The 12,080-nt window shown below is 42.9% G+C and overlaps 2 protein-coding genes across 7 annotated transcripts in view; one reads left to right on the top strand and one right to left on the bottom strand.

The window, feature by feature from the left end:
- ATG16L1 (autophagy related 16 like 1) overlaps positions 1-1,711 on the bottom strand; it is a 71,957-nt gene extending 70,246 nt beyond the window's left edge. For 3 of the 5 annotated variants that reach the window (XM_040348957.1, XM_040348958.1, XM_040348959.1), the window contains exon 1: positions 1,109-1,710. In XM_040348957.1, the coding sequence (XP_040204891.1) occupies positions 1,109-1,223 (115 nt within the window). In that variant the 5' untranslated portion in view covers positions 1,224-1,710. Of the gene's footprint in view, positions 1-1,108 lie in introns of all 5 variants that reach the window. The other 2 variants (XM_040348956.1, XM_040348960.1) reach the window with 2 other exon arrangements.
- A 307-nt stretch (positions 1,712-2,018) lies between these two features.
- LOC120936527 (ILK associated serine/threonine phosphatase) overlaps positions 2,019-12,080 on the top strand; it is a 48,373-nt gene continuing 38,311 nt past the window's right edge. The window contains exons 1-2 of one of the 2 annotated variants that reach the window (XM_040348961.1): positions 2,019-2,158; positions 10,782-10,904. In XM_040348961.1, coding sequence (XP_040204895.1) covers positions 2,116-2,158; positions 10,782-10,904 — 166 coding nt within the window. In that variant the 5' untranslated portion in view covers positions 2,019-2,115. The remainder of the gene's footprint in view (positions 2,159-10,781; positions 10,905-12,080) is intronic. The other variant, XM_040348962.1, reaches the window with a different exon arrangement.

Below are 12,080 nucleotides of genomic sequence, written 5' to 3'. Positions count from 1 at the left end.
TAGCAGTAAACATTGGATCATTTCTCCACTATTAATTTACCGCTGGCATTTAAAATGTTGTGTTGACCCTGCTTTTCATTCCCAATAACAGATGCCCAGGACAATTAAAGTGAGTGAAGCTTGGTACACACTAGTAGTTTTTATTTGTTCAACCCAGTAGGGCTAAATAAAAAAAAACTGACAGCTATTGTGTTCTGACAGGGGGACGGAACCTGGCACCCCCCCCCCCCCCGCCAGAACACTCCAGTCAGCGCTCTCAGGACCCGACTGAAAGACCTTTTTCAGTCATCATGACCCATCAACAGAAGCTTGCCAATCAGCCAGCTTCTGTCAGACCAGCTGCAGTACAAATGGGCTGAATGTCAGCTGGTATTTACTTTACTAGCCAATGCCGTCTGACATTTGGCCCGTGTGTACTAGAATTGAGTCTCCCTCAAGCTGACTATACAATGTGATTGTACAATCACCTTTAGTTTTACCAAAACTACATAATAGGAGGACGTAGCTAAACAATCCATTCAAATTGTATCAAATCAATCGGACCCTTGCACTACATCGATAATAACAGATCTAAAGGAGATTGCACAATTGTATAGTGTGGGACCCCTTTACAGTGGAGTGGAAAGGGATTAGAACTCCTTTCAGGTTTTTCTTGCAGTCTGTGGCCCCATTATGGAGATTCAGCCTCTCATTTGTCCCGTTTACCATTATCACTGAAAGCAAAAAAAAACTTTAAAATTTTGGGTTGACACCAGAAGAGGAATAGAGGGGAACATTTCCAATTATGACACTAGTTCTGGCGACAACCAGAAAATGTCCCAACTTCCTATTTGGCTGTGGGACAGGAAGTGAGGGGGAAAAACCTCCCCAATGGGACACAGATGGCAAAAAAAAAAAACTGACAGAGGTTGTAACCCTACCTGTATTCAAAATGAAAAAATAAGTTTTGCGTTTAGCTCTACTTTAAGATTTACCAATGAGTATGTGGTAAAAGAGCCCTCCTTTGATAAATCTAAAGTAGATTGTAACGTGCATGGTAAACCTAAAGGACTGCAATCTGTTTTTCTCAAGCAAGTAATGCTCAATAGATTTGACAAGTTGTAGTTACATTGTAGGATGAGCTCCTCGAAGGCTTGTCTCTGTTCTCGATCCCTCCTCCTCAGTTCACTGGAGATGTGGATCCTCCATCCGGGGAATCCTCCGGCCTTATAATGGGTCGCCATCGCAGTGCTGAGACGTCTGTGTGGGCAGCAGACTCACATGGTCCCAGGATGAGCTCTGGATGTCCTGTGACTCAGTACTGGGCCTGCATGACTATGGCACTATGTCACATCTGCTGCCCCTCTGTGTGGTCACCTCTAATATCGATGTCCTGAATATAGACATGTAATCACAACTACTAGCAGAGGCTCTGTATGGGTTTATTCAGGAAGGGCTGTGTGTGTGTGTGTGGAGAGAGCAGGTCACTCGCTGTGTGTATCTATAGTCCCTCAATTGTTGGTAGGGCTGTGTATGTAAGCAGGCTGTGTACTGTCCCTGTATGTAGTGTATGCATAGAGGTACACCTGCCAGTCACCACCCCTCCATCTCTCTATATATGTATATAAATGTCACCCCCAGCCTCCATATACCACCCACCAATAACCCCCGCGACCTCACTTCTACCCCAGCACGTAAGGCTATTTCGCCACTAGAACGTCTCATGTAAATGACGTCACCAAAAGATGGCCCAGGCCCAATCCACCTGACAGGAAGTGCACATGCGCACTGACAGCGGCGGGGCGGGTTTGTAGTAGACGGGTGCTAGCTGCTACCAGCGCACGCATACTGTGTACATTTCTTCGCCTACACAACCATTTTACTGTCGCTGGTTACACTGCAGCATTGAAGTACTGTTTTTCTGCTGTGTTAAAATATAATATGTATAAAAAGACGTAGCGTAGTGTGACCTCCTCGAATTGAGAAGGCTTATTGGGCAAGAGTATACGGAAAATACAAGGTGATTGGTTGCACGGTCTGTGTGCCCGCCTCCGATGATGATTGGCAGTCCTTTTGCGAGTTTTGTTTATGCGTGTAATCTCGCGAGAAGAGAAAGGGTGAAGTATTTGGGTGAAGATGGAGCTGTATGACGAGTTACCGGAACCGCCGCAGCTTCCCGGTGAGCACCAGCCCATATCTGAGTGCTGGGGTGGGCGGGGGGAGAGTTGTCCCTGGTTCTCAGTGCAACATGTGGGGAGCACATTATTACACTAACGCAGCTTAAGGCCTATTACACACTGCAGCTTGAAAATACTCACCACTGTGTTTTGTACCGAGCTCAAATGCAACCAATTGTTTACAATGTGCCTGTACACACACACACCTGAGCATAAGCAAGCGCTACCTATACTTCAGTCACATAAGAAAAGTCTGCATTCCTGGTCTGTATTTTGCGCCCGTATGTGCAAATATGCGCACAATTCTTTCATTAAAATAAAGCTAGAAGAATGTGTGTGCGTTCTTGCAAATACGTGCAAATCATATAAAGCCTATCCTCCCATTTTTATTTCTGATGCTCATACATCAGTATTTTTTCTGATCTATATGCAGTGCAAGTTTATGCATCTGTGTGTGCAGGTCCATACTAAAAAATGGGCTGCGTTTAGATCAGTAAAGAAAAATGCTGGAATGCCTAAAAACTTTCCGTGTGCAAGAGGCCTTAAAGCGGAACTTTACCCGTAACAACTTGAATAAAAATAACGTTCTTTAGCAAGGTACATTAATAAGTACGCTACCATAATTATTGCCTCCAGCATTGCTCCTGTTTTATTTTTGCCGGAGGCTGCCATTTTGTTGAAGTCCAGAGCCTATGAACAGCAGTCAATCGCAAAGCGGAACTATACATGTCAATTAAAAGTGGAACCTTGGTCAGAAAATCAAGTTCTGCTAGATGACTTTAGGCTGGCCCCTTTACAGGTATAGCTATGTAAAACAAAGGGCCTTTACTGTTTAAAATCCAGTAATACACTGTCTCAGCCTGCTCTGCACATGCTCAGTTGCTCTCCATTTTTAGACACTGCTGACTTTGTAGAGGTCAATCTGCTTACAGCTTTAAAGTGACACTAAAGGTTGTGGCGCCGATCGTCCTCTTCTGGGGTTCCACGGCGGCTCCTCCCCGCAATATAGCTAACCCCTCCTCTGGGAAGCACTCTCCCAAAGGGCGTTATACTTTGCGGCCGCACTTCCTTGTCATACACTCGGCGTACGTTGCCACCGTGTGTATGAATCGATGGGTTTAGTTCAGCTTTATAATTTACTGCTATTCAGAGGCTTCAGCAAAATGTCACCCTCCTGCAAGAAGAAAAAGGAACAATGTTGGAGGCAATTTACAGCACATACTAATTTTGGTAGCATAATTATTATTGTGAAATGTATGTTCATTACTAAAGAACATCTTTTTTTTTGTTATGCGTAATGGCCCGTAAACACAATCCGAATATCGGACGAAAACGATCGTCCGAGGAAGAATCGTACGATTTTCGGATTGTGCGTACACTACTTTTGAGAGCCGATCGTGACAGTTCATCCGATATTATTCGATTAGACAGGCATGGAAATTTTCCTCGTACGATGCCAGATCGTATGATTTTCATTTAGTCAGTACAGTTGTCGTCCGAAAATACAATACAAATACATTACATCACAATTTTCGTGACTTTAATAACCTATACAATTTCTACTTGTGACTATTAAGCAAAAAAAATGGTACGATATTTGGATCATAAGGTTCCGCTTTAACATTTTAAAAAAAGTACCATTCCTGGAATGTTGGAATTGCTAACTGTGACAATTGTGTCCTCAATCAAACTGTCAAACCATCAAATGGCTGGAGTCATAACTGATCACATGTGCAGCACAATGGCAGTTGCAGATCAGACCCTGAGATGGCAGCTTCCTTGGCTGTAAGCCCCCATTCACACCTAGGCGTTTTGTCGCCTGTAGTGTGACGCCGCAGCAGCCCCGAGACGCTGGAGGGATGAAAACACATTGCCCTCTATGGAGATGGTTCACATCTCCACGCCGTACGCCTGCCGCCTGAAAAAAAGTCCCGGACCTTTTTTTCAGGCGGCTTTCGGCGTTCGGTATAGGAGATGTGAACCATCTCCATAGAGGGGGTGGGGCTGCATTCACAATCGCAGCGTTTTGTCGCCGCAAAACGGCCCAATTTGTCGTCGCAATTCGCGGGACAAAATGCCGCGATTTTGTACGCCTAGGTGTGAATGCAGCCTAAAGGATAGGAGGGTGTAATTTACGCTTTAAGGCAGTCAGCAAATCGGCCTCTACAAATTTGTCAGTTGCTGAAAATAGAGAGCAACTGAGCATGTGCAGAGCAGGGTGAGACAGTATATTAGTGGAGGTTAAACAGTATAGACACTTATATTTAAAGGGGTTGTAAAGGAAAAACGTTTTTTCCCTAAATAGTCCTCCTTCACTTACCTCATCCTTCGATTTTGCTTTTAAATGTCCTTATTTCTTCTGAGAAATGTTCACTTTTTGTTCTTCTGTCTGTAACTCAACACCGTAATGCAAGGCTTTCTTCCTGGTGTGGAGAAAGCCTCTTGAGGGGGCGAGCAGGAGTGTCAGGACGTCCACTAACACACAGCTCCTTTCTCTAGCTGCAAAGTAGAGAGTGTCCTGACTTGCCTGCTCGCCCCCTCCTTCCTCAAGAGGCTTTCTCCACAACAGGGAGAAAGCCTTGCATTACTGTGTGGAGGAAGAACAGGAAGTGAGCATTTCTCAGAAGAAATAAGGACATTTAAAAGCAAAATTGAAGGATGAGGTAAGTAAAGGAGGACTGCACTAAGGTAAAGAAAGCTATTTAGGGAAAAAAAAACATTTCCTTTACAACCCCTTTAATGTTTTACATGGCTATACCTGCAAAAGGGGCCAGCTAGTAATTTAGCAGGACTTAATTTTCTGATTAAAGTTCCGCTTTAAGCCTGGGTTCACATTAGCGAGATCGCAGGTGCCAACCACATGCGATCTCTAAGCAATACGAGTTCAGCCATACAGGAGCCAGTCTTCCCCACAGTCGGAGACCAATATGGCTCTGTAAGCTTAGTTTACAGCAGGGCTTGACAAACCACCGGGTGCCAGGTCACAATTGTGACTAGAATTAGCGACCTGGCGCCTGGGGCGGCACAGCTGGGGTACCCTGTCTCCATGCACACCCCCCTTGCGATTGCGTCGGGCCGCGCCGGCCGGTAATTGAGGCCACAGCTTTGCAGCCTTCTGCAGTCCTATGGTTCCTTCTGGAATCTGGTGCCCTCTTGTGGTGGCCGTTGGTATGATAAGACAACCAGCAATCCTAATGGAGCTTCACTGCCTGTTATCATCTCCTTCCCTTTACTTAGAATAAAAAATATATATAATGTTTGGGGGTTCTAACTTCTAACACTCTAGAGAATAAAATGGCAGTCGTTGCAATACATTCTGTCACACCGTATTTGCGCAGCGGTCTTACAAGCGCACTTTTTGGGGAAAATACACTTTTTTATTAAAAAATAAGACAACAGTAAAGTTAGCCCAATTTATTTTATATTGTGAAAGATAATGTTTTGTCGAGTAAATTGGTACCCAACATGTCACGCTTCAAAATTGCATCCGCTGGTGGAATGGCGACAAACTTTTACCCTTTAAAATCTCCATAGGCGACGTTTAAAAATGTCTACAGGCTGCATGTTTTGAGTTACAAAGGAGGTCTAGGGCTAGAATTGCTCTCGCTCTACCAATCGCGGCGATACCTCACGTGTGGTTTAAACACCGCTTTCATATGCGGGCGCTGCTCACATATGCGTTCGCTTCTGCACGCAAGCTCGGCGGGACGGGGCGCGTTTCTGGCTCCTAACTTTTTTAGCTGGCTCCTAGATTCCCAGCAAATTTGTCAAGCCCTGGTTTACAGCATCAGAGAATACACTGAAGAGGGAAGTAGAGGCATTGGGGTTGATTTACTAAAACTAGAGGGTGAAAATACTGGTGCAGCTGTGCATGGTAGCCAATCGGCTTCTAACTTCAACTTGTTCAATTAACCTTGGACAATAAAACCTGGAAGCTGATTCGTTTGTATTTAGAGCTGTGCTAAATTTTACAAGCTCCAGTTTTAGTAAATCAACCCCATTGTGTTGCTGAAGAGCATATCTTCTGCAATAAAAGCCTGCCTACTCGCTGTTTCTTAGGCTGCTTTCACACTGAGCAGCGTCGAGCGTTGGCGGTAAAGCGCCGCTATTTTTAGTATCGCTTTACCGTAGTTTTTGCAGCGCTTTTCAGCCGCTATTGGGACACCTTTAACCCCCGCTAGCAGTCGAAAAAGGGTTAAAACTGGCGGTTCGGCGGCGCTGCCCATTGATTTCAGTGGCACCGCAAAGATGCGGCTAGCAGGACTTTTTTTTTTTACCGTCCTGTCAGCGCACCGCTCCAGCGTCAAAGCCCTCAGGAGTGAAAGGTGCGGCTCTTTCAAGGCGCTTTGCAGGTGCTATTTTTAGTGCCTCCAAAGCACCTCAGTGTGAAAGCAGCCTAACAAGAACTTTAGTTCCACTTTAACCTGCTCTATGGATACTAGAGATGTATGTCTGCATTATAAGAGAGGGGGAAAATGGTGCTCCGGGGTGATACAATGATAGCCCTTTTTTTTTTTTTTTGAGGGAGGGCTGATGGAGTCTACACCCAGGTCATGAGTTATGATGGGGGTTCTACAGATATATAGTGCCTTGCGAAAGTATTCGGCCCCCTTGAACTTTACGACCTTTTGCCACATTTCAGGCTTCAAACATAAAGATATGAAACTGTTTTGTTTTTTTTTAAGAATCAACAAGTGGGACACAATCATGAAGTGGAACGAAATGTATTGGATATTTCAAACTTTTCTAACAAATAAAAAACTGAAAAATTGGGCGTGCAAAATTATTCAGCCCCCTTAAGTTAATACTTTGTAGCGCCACCTTTTGCTGCGATTACAGCTGTAAGTCGCTTGGGGTATGTCTCTATCAGTTTTGCACATCGAGAGACTGATATTTTTGCCCATTCCTCCTTGCAAAACCGCTCGAGCTCAGTGAGGTTGGATGGAGAGCGTTTGTGAACAGCAGTTTTCAGTTCTCTCCACTGATTCTCGATTGGATTCAGGTCTGGACTTTGACTTGGCCATTCTAACACCTGGATATGTTTTTGAACCATTCCATTGTAGATTTTGCTTTATGTTTTGGATCATTGTCTTGTTGGAAGACAAATCTCCGTCCCAGTCTCAGGTCTTTTGCAGACTCCAGGTTTTCTTCCAGAATGGTCCTGTATTTGGCTCCATCCATCTTCCCATCAATTTTAACCATCTTCCCTGTCCCTGCTGAAGAAAAGCAGGCCCAAACCATGATGCTGCCACCACCATGTTTGACAGTGGGGATGGTGTGTTCAGGGTGATGAGCTCTGTTGCTTTTACGCCAAACATAACGTTTTGCATTGTTGCCAAAAAGTTCGATTTTGGTTTCATCTGACCAGAGCACCTTCTTCCGCATGTTTGGTGTGTCTCCCAGGTGGCTTGTGGCAAACTTTAAATGACACTTTTTATGGATATCTTTAGGAAATGGCTTTCTTCTTGCCACTCTTCCATAAAGGCCAGATTTGTGCAGTATACGACGGATTGTTGTCCTATGGACAGAGTCTCCCACCTCAGCTGTAGATCTCTGCAGTTCATCCAGAGTGATCATGGGCCTCTTGGCTGCATCTCTGATCAGTCTTCTCCTTGTATGAGCTGAAAGTTTAGAGGGACGGCCAGGTCTTCGTAGATTTGCAGTGGTCTGATACTCCTTCCATTTCAATATTATCACTTGCACAGTGCTCCTTGGGATGTTTGAAGCTTGGGAAATCTTTTTTTATCCAAATCCGGCTTTAAACTTCTCCACAACAGTATCTCGGACCTGCCTGGTGTGTTCCTTGTTCTTCATGATGCTCTCTGCGCTTTAAACGGACCTCTGAAGCCCCATACACGCTATCAGTTTTCCTGCAGGGTTTTCTCTTCAGGTTTACCAAAACCATCTAATATGAGGTCAAACCTTAAGAGTTTCAATTCGTATGCAATCAGGAAGGCCCTTGCACTACATGGTTTTGGTAAACCCGAAGAGAAAAACCTGCAGGAAAACTGATAGTGTGTATGGGGCTTGAGACTATCACAGTGCAAATGCATTTATACAGAGACTTGATTACACACAGGTGGATTCTATTTATCATCATTAGTCATTTAGGTCAACATTGGATCATTCAGAGATCCTCACTGAACTTCTGGAGAGAGTTTGCTGCACTGAAAGTTAAGGGGCTGAATAATGTTGCATGCCCAATTTTTCAGTTTTTTATTTGTTAAAAAAGTTTGAAATATCCAATAAATTTCGTTCCACTTCATGATTGTGTCCCACTTGTTGTTTCTTCAAAAAAAAATTACAGTTTTATATCTTTATGTTTGAAGCCTGAAACGTGGCAAAAGGTCGCAAAGTTCAAGGGGGCCGAATACTTTCGCAAGGCACTGTATGTGCACAGCATTGTGCTTTGCAGTCAGCAGATTTTTTCTGGAGAGAAATTCATGGACTACTATTATAAGCACACTGGCCTTCTGTAATGTCTTCAATAAAACTATTAAAGAGGATTGTCACCCCCCCCCCCCCTGTTTTGTGTTTTTCTCCTTTGCCCTATTACCTGGTTTGCTAAGTTATGCTCCATAATCCTACTCTCAGTCAATCCAGGGGTATTCTGTAGTGATCCACCACTCTCGCTGGGTCCCATGCTGTCATCACCTCAGGAGCTGGATGTCTTCTCACCTAGGTGAGAAATAAAAATTTCAAAAGTGGGGCTGCATGCAGGGGCAAAAAAAAATACAGGATTTATATTAGGTATAGTAGGTGAAGGGACACACAAAAAAATAGTCCTTTTCTGGCACCTTTTTGTTTATATGTAAAAATCGGTATGTTTTTCTAAAAAATTACCAGTACTTGGAACCCGCAAACATATATCATTTTTTTTTTTTTGAAAGAGGTGGACTTTGGAAGAATAAAATGGTGGGAGATGCTTTTTTTTATATCACACAGTATTCGCACAGCAGTTTTTTTATATGCAATTTTTTTAAATCTTATTGCACAAAAACAAAATATAATTTTTGGTAAAATATTAAAGCTGTTATGCCAAGAAAATAGATACCAAACATGTCATGCTTTTAATTTGCACATGGCCATGCAATGACGAAAAACGGTGTACATTTTACTATCTATAAGCAACACTTTAAAATTCTTTACAGTTTACCACTTTCGATCTGGTGCTAGAATTACTGGCTTCGATCTGACATTCACGGCGATATCTCTCATGTGTCATTTCTGTTTGTGCACATGCGGGACTGACGCATGCTTTCACCTTTGCGTCACCTCACTGTCGTTTTAAATTATTATTTTTTTTTATCACTTTTTTTTTTTATATCACAGGGATCATAAATATCCCCTATGATGGCAAAAGGCAGTGACAGGTACTCTACTCTATTAGATCCCAAATGTCTTCTCTGCCCTTAAAAGCATTTGATCACACCATGATCAATGTGATCAAATGCTTTTCATTTTTAAAAATGGTTCTGTTTATTTCTGGTGAAAACAGAAATGATGCATGTTCATCACTTCCATTCTGGTCTCAGATTACCTCTGGTCAACTGGTGCAAGTGTCGGCTGTTCGCTTGGGTTTCCTTGTGGTATGGTAGAGCCCGAGAAAACTGTGGGGAGGCGGAATGCGAGGGATGGCGGGCGCTCGGACATGTACGGTAGGTCTGTACAGACGACCGAACATGTCCGAGCAGACAGGATTCCAGCGGGCTGTTTTAAAACAAGTCCAGAAATATTTGCCCGCTGGAAAAAGGCCCGGCGGGCAAATGTTTGCTGGAATCCTGTCCGCTCGGGCCTACACACGACCGAACATGTCTGCTGAAACTGGCCCGCGGACCAGTTTCAGCAGACATGTTCGGTCGTGTGTACGGCCCATTAAAGGTTCGGCGGGAGCTGGCTCCATGGGGTTCATTTCATACTATATTCATATATATATTCTAGTGTATCTGAATCCACAATGTTCTTTTTAGTTTTTGTGTAGCGTTGGGAAGGATTGGAACTCCTGTTGTTTTTCTAGCTGTCTGGGCTGTGATAAGTAAAATTGTGATGGGAAGTCTTCCTAATTGAGCTACAGAGAAAGGTGCACATTAAAAATATCCCAGTTCATGAATGTAAATCTCCTCATAGATTGATTTGTGCCATGATAAGTGTGTTCTAAAGCCCCCCAAACAAAAATAATATAATACAGTTTACCAGTCTTTAGAAGTGGTGGTTGCAGTAGTTTTTATGTAAAGAACATTTTCACCAGTTACTGAAAATGCTATGTCATTGTCGCATCTTGTGAGCGGAAAAGAAAGCATTAACTATGTTATCTTTCTCGTGGAAACCACACATCCCACCAATCTACCATAAGATGGAAATGGGCAAGGGTAGACATCCAGCCCACACAACAGTTGTGCCTGCTCAAAAGATGACGTATAGATATGTGTTTATTATTATAGTGTTATTGGCAGGATCACCAGGTGATAGTAAAGGAAAGCTTGAATAAACAAATACACCACATTGAAGGTCTGGTAAGCTGCAATGCATTCGATTCCATTTTAGGGGTTAAGATACGCTTTGTCAGTTACATTAAACATACCGTATGTATTGAAATTGTGCATTAATGTAATCAATGTTTTTCAGCCTCAGCTGGACCCTCTCCTGACACAAGATCTCCAAATGGCAACTCAAGTGGCAAACGCAAAGCAGAAACCAGTGACTTGGACACGTCTGAGGGCAAACACCAGGAAAAGAAAGTTTGTAAAGGTTTTCACACAACTTAAACTGCACATGGAGTCTGTGTGTCAAAATGGCTGCCTTATCTGTGTTTGTCAATCACACCATTGCAATCAGATTGGGTGCTACATCATTATGCTGTCATTAAAGCTTAACTTCAGAAATATAAAAATAACTACCCTTGTAGTGGGGTTCCTCCTCTAAGTGCTCATTTTTAAAGTAGGGTACCAGTAAAAAGTAGCTTTAGTTAGCTTATCTCTGGCTATCCCGGCAGTCTGATCTCTAGGTCCTCATTTACAGTTCAGGACTGATGATCTTGTATTATATGTTATAAGCTAAATAAATATGTCTAATAGCAGTCTCATGTAACCTGACTTGTTCTGTAATGTTGAAGATGTTTTTTTTAGCTTGTCCAAGCCACTTCTGCAGTTCAGAACTGCTGCTACTGGATATATCATGACCTGGATAAATGAGAACCTTCACATGTAAGTAAATCTGCGTGTTGCTAGTACTCTAGGCAGAAACAAGCATTTAAAGCGGAGGTCCACCCGAGTGTTTTTTTTTTTTTTTTTTAAGCCATAAACCAAAACAGACTGACAACTTTTTTTTTTACTTTCTGCTATAAAACCTATTCAATAAAATTAGAAAAATCAAATAAATTTCTTCATCAATTTAGGCCAATATGTATTCTGATATTTTTGGTAAAAAAAAATATCCCAATAAGTGTATATTGATTTGCACAAAAGTTATAGCGTCTACAAACTATGGGATATTTTCATGTTTATTTATTTACAGTGATACTAATACAGTGATCAGTGCTAAAAATATGCACTGTCACTGTACTAATGACACTGGCTGGAAAGGGGTTAACATCAGGGGTGATCGAAGTGTTTTCTGTGTGCCTAGCCAGTGTTGCAGTTCTGTCTCTGGCTGATAATCAGCGGGTGCCGGCGGACATTGAGTCCATGGTACCCGCCGATCAGCTCCCGATGTGTATATAATCCCAGTGGGAGTGAGCGGCCGGCAGTTCACATTCATTCCCCCTACTTGGAAGTGTGGGATTGTGTGTGTGTGTGTATAATATATATATATATATATATATATATATATGTGTGTGTGATCTTGCGCACAGCTGCCACCCTGTAGCAGTAAAACTGTTGTAGGGAGGTCACTAAGTGGTTAATATATCTTTTACTTTAATGTCTG

Source organism: Rana temporaria, chromosome 4 (assembly GCF_905171775.1).
Source record: "Rana temporaria chromosome 4, aRanTem1.1, whole genome shotgun sequence".
Taxonomy (NCBI): Eukaryota; Metazoa; Chordata; class Amphibia; order Anura; family Ranidae; genus Rana; species Rana temporaria.
The sequence above is the reverse complement of the archived record's forward strand: the minus strand, read 5'-3'. Positions and strand labels throughout refer to the sequence as shown.